At 34.6% G+C, this 15,478-nt stretch overlaps 1 protein-coding gene across 1 annotated transcript in view; it reads left to right on the forward strand.

The window, feature by feature from the left end:
* The first annotated feature begins 222 nt into the window (after positions 1 to 222).
* Positions 223 to 15,478, forward strand: part of LOC126893413 (mediator of RNA polymerase II transcription subunit 30-like) — a 44,115-nt gene continuing 28,859 nt past the window's right edge. The window contains exons 1-2 of the mRNA XM_050663563.1: positions 223 to 680; positions 4,706 to 5,005. Of these exons, the coding sequence (XP_050519520.1) occupies positions 626 to 680; positions 4,706 to 5,005 (355 nt within the window). The 5' untranslated portion in view covers positions 223 to 625. The remainder of the gene's footprint in view (positions 681 to 4,705; positions 5,006 to 15,478) is intronic.

Raw genomic sequence — 15,478 nt, forward strand, 5'->3', positions numbered from 1 at the left:
AAAAATACAAATACAAATTTATGAAACATTTCAGAATTAGAAAATTACATAGGATTAATGATTACTATTAACATCAATCACCTCATATTGGAATTGTACTGTAAATTAATAGGGAAAACTGGTAAAAGTGACAACACTGCATTTTTATTTACAGGAAGTCCAATTTTGGAAGCGCATGCGGTATGAACGTCAGAGCGTGTCTTTGGCAGATGACAGATGACAGATCCCCAGGTCCTGTTATTTGTTTATTAAATTTGTAATTTGTTTGTTATTAATAGACAAATAATAAATAATATATGTTTTATCAAGATACTAACAATTGCTATTTTCAAATTATAACAATTTATAAGTGAAAATAATTGAAATTCCGACGTTTAAGCAATTTTTAAACCCCATTTCGAAATACAAAATCATCCTAAATGATAGATCTTAATTCAGTATTTGTTTTGGCTGAAACACTAGCCACAGAAATAAATACTATTAATCGTGAACAGGAAAGTATAGAATTATTAATTATATATGGTTGCGTTGGAGTAGTATTATTCTATGGAGTTTCTAGATATTTAGATGTGAAGCCAGAAATAGTGAGAACTATTAATAACAATTATTTCTTCTGAATATAATAATGGCAGCTCCTCCACATCATTTTATGCAAAATTTGAATAACCCTCAGCCTACGGGTAAGTTATTTTGTAATACAATTATTAAAATATATACAGGGTGCAACAAAAAGGTAGGTTATAAATTCAATATGAGCTAATCAACTTGTTGGATTGGTCTACAAGAAATGCGATGAGTCGGAATCCATCTAAATGTAAAGCTATTACGTTTTCTCGATCCAGATCCCCAATCAAATTTGAATATAAGATTGGCCTGCATTGCCTAGATAATGTACCTTTCATCAAGGATCTAGGTGTCACTTTGGATGCAACTCAACAACTTTCCAATCACTTAAATAATGTAGTCAACAAGGCATTTCAGATTCTTGTCTTTATCAAAAGAAGCACACATGATTTTACTGGGATTACTGCTAAAAACTCTTTATTGCTCTCTTGTCCGTCCCCATCTCCAGTCTGCATCCTGTGTATGTTCACCTTTTTATGGTGTGCATATTGAGACCTTCTATCATGTTGAACATAAATTTCAAAAACAGACTACTTTCAAATTAAACATTTTGTACAACTAGAATGATGCAGATTTACTTGTTTTAAATAAGCCACCCATTTCTATGCTGCTGTGCTTAGCAAAAACGCAGTATCTGCAAAAATCTGAAAAAATGAAATTTTTACTTTTTTCTAACCCAAATGTACATATCTATCTTATTTGCTTACTAAACATGACATAAGTTAAGCAAAAACACAATAAACACACCGCGTTTTATGCCGTATCCTGTGTAAATGTATACGAATTCTTAAACTAAAATCGATTTTACTCATATGTGATGTCTCTGCAGATACAGCGTTTTTGTTAAGCACGGCAGTATGCGTCATAAGAAGAGAGATCTTATTACTATTTACAATATTCTGCATGGTAGAGCTGCTGCTTCTTCTTTGTTCAATAAAATTAATATACATCTTCCATCTAGCCCTACCCGATCTACAGCTAGTTTTCATTACCCTATACATGGCACTAACTATGGATTTAACAACTACCAGACTAGCCAATCAATATGATAACATAGGGTGCGTTCGGACGACCATAGCGGCTGGCTGCCAGCAGAAATCGGCTGAGTGGTTGCATCCAGCCGTGATAGGGAAAGCTTAGTAAATCTCTCAGCGGCTGGCTTCCAGCGGTAACGTCTGACAGCTACTGCTGGCTCAGCTGTCCAGCCGCTGTGGTCGTCCGAACGCACCCATAGATTCTTTGCAACCTTCGACTCATTTCTGCTTCAGGTTTTGTGTACTCTTGGCTTGAGTAATTACTATACTAAATTTACAATCAAGATGCAGTAGAAATAAACAAACCAAGACACGTTATATGCTACTAGGAGCACTCCCGAATCATAATTGACAATGTATATACAGTAGGACCCCCATTATCCGGGGCTCTATTAACCGGGTTGACAAAAAGCAAAGTTTTTGTAATTTTTTATTTATGTATTTATTTTTTTAAGTGTTTTATACAATATACATACATACCATAATTTAATATACACATTTAACTACATACATATGTGAAAAAACATTTGTTTTTTAATAAAAGTGATTTTTCGGATACATTTTTTTAATTATCCTTCTTATCCATCACATTAAGTCAATAAAATAATGTATTTCCGTTATCCAGTGTTTTCGATTATCCGTGCACCCCCAAACCCGTCATTACCCCTGATAACGGAGGTTCTACTGTACATTGTATATCCTAAATCATAATTTCCAAAGTTTATACATTGTAAATTATGATTCGGGAGTGCTCCTAGTAGCATTTAACGTGCCTTGGTTTGTTTATTTCTACTGTATCTTGATTGTAAATGTAGTATAGGTAATTTTATTAAGCAATTCAACATAATATATAGTCATAGTCAGATAACCTTTTGTATTGTAACCATAGATTATTTGTGATGTGTTGATAAATGTTACTGGTAAAACGGTTCAAGTGTAGATTTTAACTATTACTAATCATTTTTATCCCAGCTTGTATCCACAGTGTAAACACAACTTGCACGTTGCCTAATACTTTTACATAATTAGTCTTCAAAATTCAGTACAAATCTAATATTTATTTACTTGAAATTAATCCTGTATGAGGTTTTTACAGAATACTAAAAATAGTTTTGTGGTAAAATGATTCAAGCGCACTTAAACCCGTTTATTACTACATACTTGTTTTTAAAGAATATTAAAAATAGTTTTGTGGTAAAATGGTTCAAGTGCTCTTAAACCTGTTTACTACCAATACAAAATGCAATTTTTTTTATTAAATTAAATGTAATGGCGACTGTAGGGCGAAATATGCTTGAATCCTTTTACCACCAAGACCAAGTTATAATATCATTTAAGTATGCGAATTTGTATTTCGAGCATATTTTTAGAAAAGTGCACTTAAACCCTTTTACTTCTAACTTTCTAACCCCCTCAATTGTAACTGGGCTTGTCCCTTGATAGATAAAATAAATCACATATTCTGAAACCGAAAAAATCTGAACCTAACTTACCTTAGTACAAATGTGCACATACAAAAAGTTACAGCTCTTTGAAGTTACAAAATGAAAATCCATTTTTTCTAATATATTGAAATGAATTTTATCTTGAAAATGGACATGTGGCTTTCTGATGGCAGGAACATCTTAAAAAAAAATAAAAGTGAAATTTGAGCACCCCATAAAAATTGTATGGGGTGCCCATTTTAAACCCTCTGGAATATTTGTACTTTCCAACTAAATTATTATTGTTGTACCATTAGTTAAAGACAATGTTTTTAAAACTTTTTTGCCTCTTAAGTACATTTTCGATAAGCCATTTTTTATCGAGATGCACCTTCTTTTTTAAATGTTTCAAAATTTCTGAGTACCTAACAAAATGTAATTTTTTTTTATTTAGCTTAACACATTAGCTGCCACTTATATTGAGTATTGCCACTTTCTATAGAGCCATTACAAAAAGAACTTTATTTAATTCCACAGGTTATGAAAGGCATCAGCAGCACAAAATGCCTATTGGCATCAGTGGGAGCGAATGTGTTAATGTCTCAACAACTAATGGCCATTTGCATGGTACTGTTGATTTCGCAATCATATAGTGTAATGTGTGTGTCTTATTATTTAGTAAAGTCGACTTCATTGTCTTTATAAAGAGACACTAATTGTTTCTGAAAGTCTGCGGTCCCTCCGGTGAGTACCGATCCCAGAAGGATAGAAACTAGTTTCCTTTATTAATTTTTAATAAATGAAACATATCCTTCCCAGCTGAGATTTGAACTCACAACCCTTGGATTCAAAGCTAGGCTCTCTTACCACTGAGCCACAGAGGGGAAAATCAAATTATAAATAAATTTACATATTATTAGGTCTCTATAATCTTACTTAACCTAGTTAACTTAGTTCTGCTTTTGTGATGTAGCTGTCTTAGGGAATTTTAATAAATATACCTTTTATAAAGGATTTTACTGTAATTTTTTAAAAGTTGACTGAAAAATACTAAGAGGCAAAAAAGTTTTAAAAACATTATGTTTAACTAATTGTACCACAATAATAATTTAATTGAAACAGTACACAAATATTTGGGGGGTTTAAGGGAACAAAACCCCCATAAAATTTTTATAGGGTTCACAATTTTCACTGCAATTTTTTTTAAAGATGTCCCTGCCATAATAGTGCTACATGTCCATTTTCAATAAAAAAATCTCTAATAGTTTTCGATATATTGGAAAAAATCGATTTTCATTTTGTAACTTCAAAGGGCTGTAACTTTTTTATGTGCACATTTGTACTAAGGTAAGTTAGGTTGAATTGAACTATTTTGGTCCCAAAATATGTGATTTAATTTATGACCTACTTTTTTGTTACACCCTGTATAATCTGCATTGTAAATATTTTGTTTCCCTAGTTTAACACACAATTATCCGAGTATGATATTTCCCTCATATACTTTTGGCCTGGTATTCCAATCTTTTATCTTACAGTTGTATCATTTAGCCCCATGTGCTGATAAATGTTAAATTATGCAAAAAAAAATAGAAAATAATAGGAAAATATATTCATTTCTTATAGCGATGCGTAGTTCGTTTGGACCATCACCAATGCAGACTCAGATGGCTCCAGGGGGTATGCAGACTGCCATGCCAACGCAGATGCCAGTGCAGCTGTCGAATCCGATGGGTAGTCCTATGGTATCACAAATGAGCAATCCGATGAATGGCACCTTGACGCCAATGAATCCCAGCATGAACGGAGGCTCGCCAATGTTAAGTCAGATGAACCAGCACTACAACATGAGCAGTCCAATGAATGGGGGGCAAATGGGGCCTCATCAACCCCCTACCCAAATACCTATGCAGTCAAGACCCATGGGTAAGAAAAAATAGAAATATTACAATATTTGCCTCATCACTCATCATACATTCCATTTAGTTTTAAAACACTTCTAATTAGGCTGGCTTGTTGTAAACAGTACCTCTTTCCTTTGCGATGTAGGTATGTAGTTTTCATATTTTTCTTCTATAATCATTGGTTTACTTTTGGAGGTATCAAAAAGATTATTTGTGGACCTTATCTCAAAATGATGAAAGATTTCTTGGTATTTTTGGTAGAAAAATTCTTAGAAAGATTTTTGGAGGATGTTAATGAAAATGGGCTATGGCGTCGAAGATACAACTTTGAACTATATCAGTTATACACCGATCCAGTTATTGTGAAAATCGTTAAAGTGCAGAGACTTAGATGCGCTGGACACATTGCTAGGATGTCAGATCACAAATACACTAAGAGGACTACAAGGCCAAATGATCGCTTTGAAATATACAATCTACACAATTAGTGCATCTAACTAATAATAGAATCACGAAGAGGTTACCATTTTCAAAACCAGAGGGCACAAGAAGTAGAGGACGACCACGAAGAAGATGGATTGTTGATGTGGAAGAAGACCTAAAGATTTCTTTGTGAGCAGGCCAAGATCCACAACGGATTATCAAGCCACTTATGATGATGATGATGATGATGATGTATTTTCTTTATTTTATCGAAGCTAAGACAAAAAGTCCCCGGACAAATAATCCCGGACAAAAATCCCCACAAATTATCCCTGGACAAAAAATCCCCACAAAACATCCCGGACAAATAATCCCCACAAAACATCCCGGACAAATAATCCGCACAAATTTTTTTGTTGAACAAAATATCCCCACAAAAATAAATACAACAAATTTGTGCGGACAAATAATCCGCACAAATTTTTTTGTTGGACAAAATATCCCCACAAAAAATCCCGGACAAAAAATCCCCAAGAAATATTTCGATGGCTTAGTGTGAAAACCTCGTAACTCATTTTTTTTTTTCGAAAATGACATTTTGGTGGCTTTAGTTTGAAAATCTTGTATCTCACGATTTACAACTGTTAATTGTAATTGTAACTTGCCGCAGTAATTGTAACTTGTAATTCTTCTTCTTCTTCTTGTGCCACTCCTATCGGAGATTGGAAATCATCAAGGCTACCCTGACTTTGTTTACAGCTGACCTAAAAAGTTCATTAGTGGTGCAGCCAAACCACTCTCTCAAATTCCGCATCCACGACATTCTTCTACGGCCTGGATTCCGTTTTCCTTCTATTTTTCCTTGCATTATATTTTGAAGTAATGCGTATTTATGACCTCTCATCAGGTGACCCAAATACTCGAGTTTTCTTCGTTTTATCGTTAATAAAATTTCTGGGTCTCTTCCTATCCTTCGTATTACTTCAAGATTTGTGATTCTTTCAACCCAACTTATCTTCAGCATTCGACGGTAGCACCACATCTCGAAACTTTCAATATTTTTTATGTTGTTCTGTTTGAGAGTCCAGGCCTCTACACCGTATAATAGCGTGTTAAATACGTAGCCACTTAGCATTCTCAATCGTAGAGGGATGCTTATATCTCTGTTGCAGAAGAATTTTCTCATCTTTATGAAGGTGGCCCTGGCAATTTCGATACGTCTTTTTATTTCATTGTTTTGGTCTCCAGTTTCGTTTATTAAAGTTCCCAAGTATTTATAACTTGATACTTTTTCAATTTGAATGCCGTTTATACTAATATGTGCTGGTTGTGTCATGATTTTACTGAAGACCATATACTTGGTTTTTTTGATATTAATGTTTATGCGATAATTGTTGCAAGCAATATTTATGTTTGTAAGTAATCGTAGACAATCCAGAAAAACAATAGGTTGTCTAAACAGCGTACTGTGGAATCATGAAATAGGAAAAAGAAGAAAACACAATATCTACGAATCTCTTATTAAAAGCAGTCTATTGTACGGAGCAGAAACTTGGCGGATAACCGAAAACAACAGAAGAAAACTGGAGGCAGTAGAAATGGACGCTTTTAGAAGATCAGTAGGAGTGTCACGCAGAGAGAGAATACGTAATGATGAGATAAGACAGCGAATGGGGGTTGACGGCTCTCTAACAACAGACATAGAAAGAAAACAGCTGATATGGTACGGACACGTCCAGAGGATGGATAACTCAAGACTCCCTAAAATAATTATGCAATGGGTACCACCAAACCGCAGAAAGAGAGGAAGACCCAAGAAATCTTGGAGAGAGGGAGTAACGAAGGCGATGAGCGCAAGAGATCTTAGAGAGGGCCAATGGGATGATAGAGTGTCATGGAAATTAGGCATCGGACAACGTCGCAAGACGTTTTAAAACCGATTGATATATAAGTAATCGTTGTAATTCTTCTACTGTTCTTGCAGCTAGTACAGTGTCGTCTGCGTATCGAATATTATTTACAACCTCTCCATTGATTACGATTCCTTCATTTGCTTGCAAAAGGGCTTCCTGACAGATGCTTTCACTATATACATTAAATAGCAGTGGTGACAAAATGCATCCCTGTCTTACTCCTCTACGTATTTCTATTGCTTTTGATATCTCGTTTTCTATTTTGATGTTAGCTTTCTGATTCCAATATAAGTTGAGAATTATTCGCAGATCTTTATTATCTATGTCTTTTCTTTCAAGAATGTCTCTTAGCCTATCGTGGCGTACTCTGTCAAACGCTTTTTCAAAATCGGTAAAACATGCATGTACTTCTTGACTAACGTCTAGGCATCTTTGTGTAAGAACATTCAAACCGAAGAGAGCTTCTCGAGTACCTAGTCCTTTTCTGAACCCCATCTGTGTATTACTAATATCTGACTCCAACTTTTGATAAACTCGCTTGTGGATGATTTTTAGAAATATCTTTAGTAGATGGCTCATTAAAGATATTGTTCGATGTACTGAACATTCTTTTGTATTGGATTTCTTTGGCAATGTAACGAATGTAGACAGCAGCCACTCTTGAGGTATAATACCAGTATTGTATACTGTGTTAAATAAGTGCAATATTATACCTATTGATTCATCATTCAAGAGCTTTAGTAATTCAGTAGGAACCTCATCGGGTCCATTTGCCTTTCCAGTTTTGGAATTTCTAAGTGCCATTTCTACTTCACATTTTAGGATTTCAGGTCCCGTTTCACCATTTACCTTGTCAATGTTATTTCTGTTGTCCTCAAACAATTCTCTTATGTATTCACTCCATCTATTAATTTTTTCTGTTAAGTCTACAATAATATTTCCGTCTTTGTCCTTAAGCAAACTTATTTGATGTCTTCTTTGGGTTCCTGTAAGTTCTTTTACTTTTTTATGTATATTGAATGTGTCATACTTTCTTTCATAGTCTTCCATTTCTACACATTGTTCTTTAATCCATGATTCTTTGGCCTTCTTTATTATTTGCTTTATGTTCTTATCAACCTCTCTGTATTTTTCTGAATTATTCTTCAATTTGCGTCTTTCATCCATTAGTTCTAGTATGTCTGGTGTCATCCACACCTTATGTTTCTTTGGAGATTTTGTTAGGTGTTTCTTTCCCGTAGTTCTTATTATAGTGTTTATATACTTCAGTTTTTTATCTATGTTGTCTGTTCTGCGGATTTGGTTTTCTGCTACACTGAGGTCGGTGTTGATTTCTTCGCGCATTGTTTGTCGTCGGTGTTCACTTTTAAGCTGACTTAAGTCTAATGTTGGGATGATGGTTTTTCTCATTTTCTTTGGTCTAGCTTCTAACACAGATACTACTGGATTATGATCCGAACCGATATCAGTTCCAGGGTAAGTTTTAGTAGATTTCACGGCATTACGGTATCTTTTTGTCACCATTATGTAATCTATTTGGTTTCTGATTACTTTTTCTTGTGTGTGTTGAGGTGACGTCCACGTATACAGTCGCCTTGGGGGTAATTTAAAGAATGTATTAGTTATTATTAAATCTTCGCTTTGACAAAACTGAACTAAACGATCACCCCTTTCATTTCTATTACCTAAGCCGTATTCACCGACATTTTCTCCAACTTTACCCTGACCTACCTTGGCGTTCAGATCGCCCATTACTATGTTAATGTGTTGTCTCTTTGTTGTTCTCATCACCTCTTCTAAGTTATTATAGAATTGTTCTATTTCCTCTTCGTCTTTGTCTGCTGTAGGAGCGTACACTTGTATGATGTTTATTATGTTCTTCTTATCTTTCAGTTGTATTAACATCACGCGCTCTGAGAATGGAGTAAAATTTGCTACAGCATCTTTCCATTTTTTTTGAGATGATGACTCCAACTCCGTATCGATGGGTTGTGGTGTCACTTCCGGCATAATAAAACATACCATGATTAGTTGTGGGGCATTTTCCATTTCCTGGCCATTGTGTATCGCTTATGCCTAATATGTCTATACCCAAACGATCCATTTCCAACACGGCGTTATCTAATTTTCCCGAAGAGAATAAGCTCCTCACATTCCACGTAGCAATTTTTATGGTTGTCTTTTTCTTATTACAAGGGTTTCGCAGGTTTACGACCGAGGAAGCCTTGTATACCTCGTCTAATTTACTTACCGTTGCACGTCATCCGCGCCATAGCCTGTGACGCGATACCAACAGGAAATATTTAGGCGGTGGGTGTGTTCTTTTTTAGAATCAAAATGATTCTAAAGGGGAACACACCTACCGCCTAGATATTTCGTGTTGGTATCGTGTCACAGGCTATGGCGCGGATGACGTGCAACGGTAAGTAAATTAGACGAGGTATACTTATCTATTTGTCTTCCTCTGCCGGATCTTGGTATCCGATGTCCATGATCAGTACTTCTCCTTGTAATTAACTTACCGCAATTAATTTCTTGGGTACATCCAGCTCGGCCATTTTGGTCGAGCTGGGCGTATGGCCGAGCTGGGCGTACGTAAAAATTGTATTCCATATAGTGTTGGATGATTAATTTAATCATAAGCCTGTTTGGAATCTATAAAGACCTGATGTACGTCTTGATTATACTCCCAATCCTTTCAAGCATTTGTCTAATAGTAAATATTTGATCGACAATCGATCTTCCAGGTCTGAAATCACACTGGTAGTCACCAACTATTTGTTCGGCGTATGGTAGTAATATTTTTTATTAATACCGAAAAATATTTAGTTATCAGTTTCAATTAATGCAAACAACATTTCAAAAACCTGTTTCAAAAGCTATGTCAAAAACCTGTGTTCTGCGTTTTCATAGCAAAGCTAAAATTCGTAATATGTCAAAAGCTTTGCATGGACGTATACAGATAATAGCCCATGTTTTGAACTTTCAAGGTAGAGTGAGCAATAGATTTAAGCAAATAATTACAAAATAATTCCCACAGCCTTAGCTCATTTCCATTTCTTCCACGATTTTTAAAAAACTCACATTTTTTTGTCATGTAAAATTTGAAATTTTCGGCATGGAATTGGATTTCGAAATTTGGTAAAAGGACATCGCACACATCTTATGGAAAATATAATGTCACTCAAATTCAATAAAACTTACATGAATAGATTCGTTTCAATGTAACGGTCACTTATTATCATTGCGCCAACTCTGAATTTTCAGTAATAAGAGCAGGAATTGATATAAATTAATCTGAAATCAAATGGGTAGGTACATAAGTTAGAGAGAAAAAATATTTTAAGATATCCAAATTATCGGGAGTTCATAAATCTTCTAAGATTATTAAGCCTCTTACCTTGTAAATCATAAATGACAACGCACTTCCAGTGACGCACCGTAAAACAAGGGTATTTAACGCACTAATGAGAATTTAACAGAATTTTATTTAACAATAAAAAACTGAAAACGTTTGTTTTCTATACTTCCACAAAATTTATTATATCTAAGTGACTACAGCTGTTTCGGCGGAGTGCCTTTCTCAAGTAATATAGTTTACAATGTGTACAATTACTTGAGAAAGGCACTCCGCCGAAACAGCTGTAGTCACTTAGATATAATAAATTTTGTGGAAGTATAGAAAACAAACGTTTTCAGTTTTTTATTGTTAGATAAAATGAACTTCCATCAAGTAACGGTCGAATCCATCAAGAATTTTATTTAATTAACACTATTGAATTACGACTTAAATTGCATTCTACTGTGTTTTAACATTATCGACGAATTAAAAGAAAATTAGGCAAATCGTTTGCTTTAGAAAGAATCAAAAGTTTTTGTCACTAGTCAACTTTATCTGGTAATTATTATTGTAAACTAGTAATTATTATAAAGGGTCGTTACGTTCCGCCAAATGGTTAGTTTTTGTCGAACTGTTGTTCTACTATTAACTATTTTAATGTTTTGTATGTGATAGAGCTAGAAATCTTGAACGTTTGTCATTAAAAGCTAGAGTAGATATCTACATGAAACGAGAGATTTTTGTAGGAAAGGGTGCTTTATGTTGCAGTGATCACATAAATGATGACAGTATGCTAGATCAGGGGTCACCAATTAGTTTCCCTGAGGGTCCGTTTCAAAAACCTATGACACTTCCGGGGTCCGGATTTGTGCTGCCTGTGTCTGACTGTTCTGATTCGGTTTCTTTGTGGATTCTTGTTAAAAAATATCCCCTATAAACAAATCAGAAGGGTGCCGGGCGAAATTTTTGGGTAGAAATTGTTTAATATTTTTTTAACAAATTCAAAACATCACCTTTTTTGCCCGCGAAAATATGTTTTTAGCATTTTTGGGTCATCTAAAATAAAAAAGATCTGTCATTTTGTTAAAACTTAGAGTTTTCAAGCATGGCAAATGCATATTTTCGCATTTTTCAGATTTTAAATCGCTTATAACTCGAAAACTATCAACTTTTCAGAAATATGACAAGAAACCTTTATTGTTTATAATTACCCAAGAAACCTAAAAATACATTTTTCGAGGCAAAAAAGTAATTCTGAATTTCCTTAAAAGATTGTTTCACCCGGCACCCTTCTGATTTGTTTAAAGGGGACATTTTTGAACAGGAATCCGCAAAGAAATCGAGTCTTCTTCTTCTTCTTCTTCTTCTTCTTCTTTCTCGAAACCCCTTATGCCCCTCAGGAGCGTCGGAGGTTTTATTCATATTCTATCCATCTCTTCCATTTCTTGCGGTCCTTTGCTAACTCTTTCATTTGTTGATGTTTTTTTCCTTGTTCCTGTCCAATTTCTATAATCTGATCGATCCATCTCTTCCTTGGCCTCTGTTTCCTTCTTTTACCATATCTTTTCGATTCCATCACCTGCTTTGGTAGTCTTCCCTGGTCCATTCTGTTAATGTGTCCATACCATTTTAATTTTCTTTTTTGTATCTTGGTTATTATCGATTCCTGTTTCAGTCTTTGTCTAATATCTTCATTTCTTATTCTGTCCAATTTCGTTTTTCCTGCTATTTTTCTTAGCTGCTTCATCTCCGCTGCGTTTATTGTACTGTCTATTTTTGCATTGTTTACCCATGTCTCACTTGCATATATTAAAGTTGGTACAGAGATTGCGTTGTATACCTTCAGTTTTATTTCTTTATTCTATTTCTTCCTTTCCAAATATTGTTTTATTTAGTGCATAGTAGATCTTATTTGCTTTTTTCGCTCTGTATGAGATTTCTTGATCTATCTTTCCATCCTCTGATATTATTACTCCAAGGTATTCAAACGTCGAGACTGTTTCTATTATTTCGTTTTTGCACCTAAATATCGTTTGGTTTATTTCTTCCCTTTTCTTTTGGGTTACTATCATGGTCTTCGTTTTCTTTACATTTACCTCCATTTTCAAATTTTCTATTTCCTCCACCCAGATATCGATTACTTTTTGCATTTTCTCTTTATTGTCTGCTATTATCACTAAGTCATCTGCATATAGTAATCCCTCCATTCTCACTGGTACTAAATTCCTGTACCCTATTATTGACTGTAATTGCCTTGACCTTCTTTTAGCGCTCTTCATTACTCTATCCATTACTGATATAAACAAAACTGGGCTGATACTGTTCCCTTGTTTTATTCCTCTCCTTAGGTTTATTATTGGCGATCTGTTTCCGTTTATTTGTACTTTAGCAAGTACGTTTCTATATGTACTTTTTACCATGCTTACTATCTTTTGCGGGATTTGCAGATCTTCCATTCCTGACCATATTACTTCTCTATTTATAGAATCAAAAGCAGCTTTAATATCTATAAACGTAATATATAAGTATTCTACTATTTCGTTTTTCCTTTCAATTATATTTCTCAGTATGTATATATTATCTGTTGTTCCTCTTTCTTTCCTAAAGGCCGCTTGTTCTTCTAGTTTTTCTTCCAGTTCTTTCCTGAGCTTCCTTTCTATTATCCCGGTGTAGACTTTATATGCCACTGATGATAAGCATATAGCCCTATAGTTATCACATTCCGCTTCATCTCCTTTCTTGTGTATTGGTATCAATAAATTTTCTTCCCAGTCTTCCGGTATCTTTTTTGTTCTCCATGATTCCCTCATTATTTCCAGTAGCCAAAGCTTGCCTCGGTCGCCCACGTACTTCATCATCTCCGGATCTATGTCATCGGCACCTCCCGCTTTTCCAATCTTTATTCTTGCTAATCCTTCTTCAATATCTTTGTTATGAATTTCGTCTACTCGATTGTCTCTATCCACTTCTCTTGCCTGCTGTCCTCTCTCCTCATTTTGTTGGTTACTTGCCTCGAATTTTTCTTTATAGTGCTTATTCCATATTGTATGTCTTGTATGTTTGTTTTCAATTCATTTCGCTCATTTCTAATTCCTCTTATTTGTTTCCTTTTTGTTCCTTTCATGCTTCTTATTTTATTCCGAAACTGTTTATTGTTATTTCCAAAACCTTCGTTCAATTCTTCACCGAATTCCTTCCAGCTCTTCTTCTTCGCATCTTTTACTAGTTCTTTCACTATATTTCTCTGTCTTCTGTATTCGTCTCTGTCTTGCTCTTCATTTGTGTTTATGTATCGCTTCCGCATTTCTTTCTTCTTTTTTACAGCTTGCTTTATTTCCTTATTCCACCATTCAGTTCTTTTATTATTCTTCCCATTCTTTCTTATTCCACATACTTGTTTTGCAGTGTTCCATAACGTGTCTCTCAATTTTTTCCATCTCTCTTCCATATTCCATATTTCCTCATTGTTTTCATGCTGTTCCAGTATTTTATCTGTCTCTCTTTGGTATAACTTCCTCATTTCCATATTTTTCATCTTATGTATTGCTATTCTTGTATATTGAGGACTCTCTATTATTTCCATTAGTGTCATGTTTATCTCTGCTGTCACTAGTCTGTGTTGGGTATCGAGTTCGGCTTCGTTCTCTGTTTTTATATTTTGTATCGTTAGTTCTGCGTCTCGAGGATATACTATGTAGTCAATTATGTTTCTCGCATTTCTTTCTTCTGCTACGTATGTATATTTTTCGTTTCTCGGTTGATACCAGAAAGAATTACCTATTAACAAGTCATTTATTTGGCAGAAACTTATCATTCTTCTACCATTTCTATTCGTATATTGTCTATATCATCTCTTCTCCATACCTTCCCCAGCAGCCTAATGCCATATTTTCATCATTTCCTATTCGTGCATCCCAGTCTCCTAGTAAAATGATGTTTTTACTTTCCTCTTGTATCTCATCAATAAGTTTCTGTATCTCATCATAGTTCTGTTCTGTTCTGTTTACTGTAATGTTAACTTAAGTCCGAAAGAAGTTTCAGAGTGGTTTCTGACAGCAATTGAAAATACTACTAATCGTTTCGAAACAGACACGGGTATTCAAGAGGACGACTTCAAAGCATTGACAAACTTAAGCAAAAATAATTTTTAAGATCTTTATACTTATTGCGATGAGGTCGTAGTTTATGATAGAACTAGAGTTATTACTAAAAAGGATTTAATTACATTTCTTATGAAATTAAAATACAATTTAAGTGACGATTTATTAAAAATTTTGTGCTCATATTCTAGCAGATCCAACGTTAGTCTGACAATAACTGCAGTACGTACAAGTCTTTGTCAACGATTTGTTAGAGAAAATATGGGTTTAGAAGCAATTGGTCGCCAAGAATTTATTAGAACCCATGTTACAGATTTTGCTAACTCTTTGTACAATCCGAATCCTGACAATCCTCAAGCCATTATTTACATAGATGGAACCTATCTCAAAATTCCCAAATCGTCCAATTTTCGAAGTCTTCGCCAAACTTACTGTCTACATAAGGGTTATCATTTAATCAAACCTGTTTTAATAGTCGGACCTGACGGATATATTTTGGACGTACAAGGCCCCTATTTTTCTGATTCAAGAAATAACGTTGCTGCAATTTTACAACATCACCTTGAAGATGAGGAACAAGACGAAGTAAATAACTTGCGTAACTGGCTGCAACCAAATGATATTGTAATTGTAGATAGAGGCTATCGTGATTCTATTCATTTATTAAATTATTTAGGCCTAGAATGTCATTTGCCACCACTTCTACCAAGAGGACAAAG

The sequence above is a fragment of the Diabrotica virgifera genome, chromosome 10 (genome assembly GCF_917563875.1).
Source record: "Diabrotica virgifera virgifera chromosome 10, PGI_DIABVI_V3a".
Classification (NCBI taxonomy): domain Eukaryota; kingdom Metazoa; phylum Arthropoda; class Insecta; order Coleoptera; family Chrysomelidae; genus Diabrotica; species Diabrotica virgifera.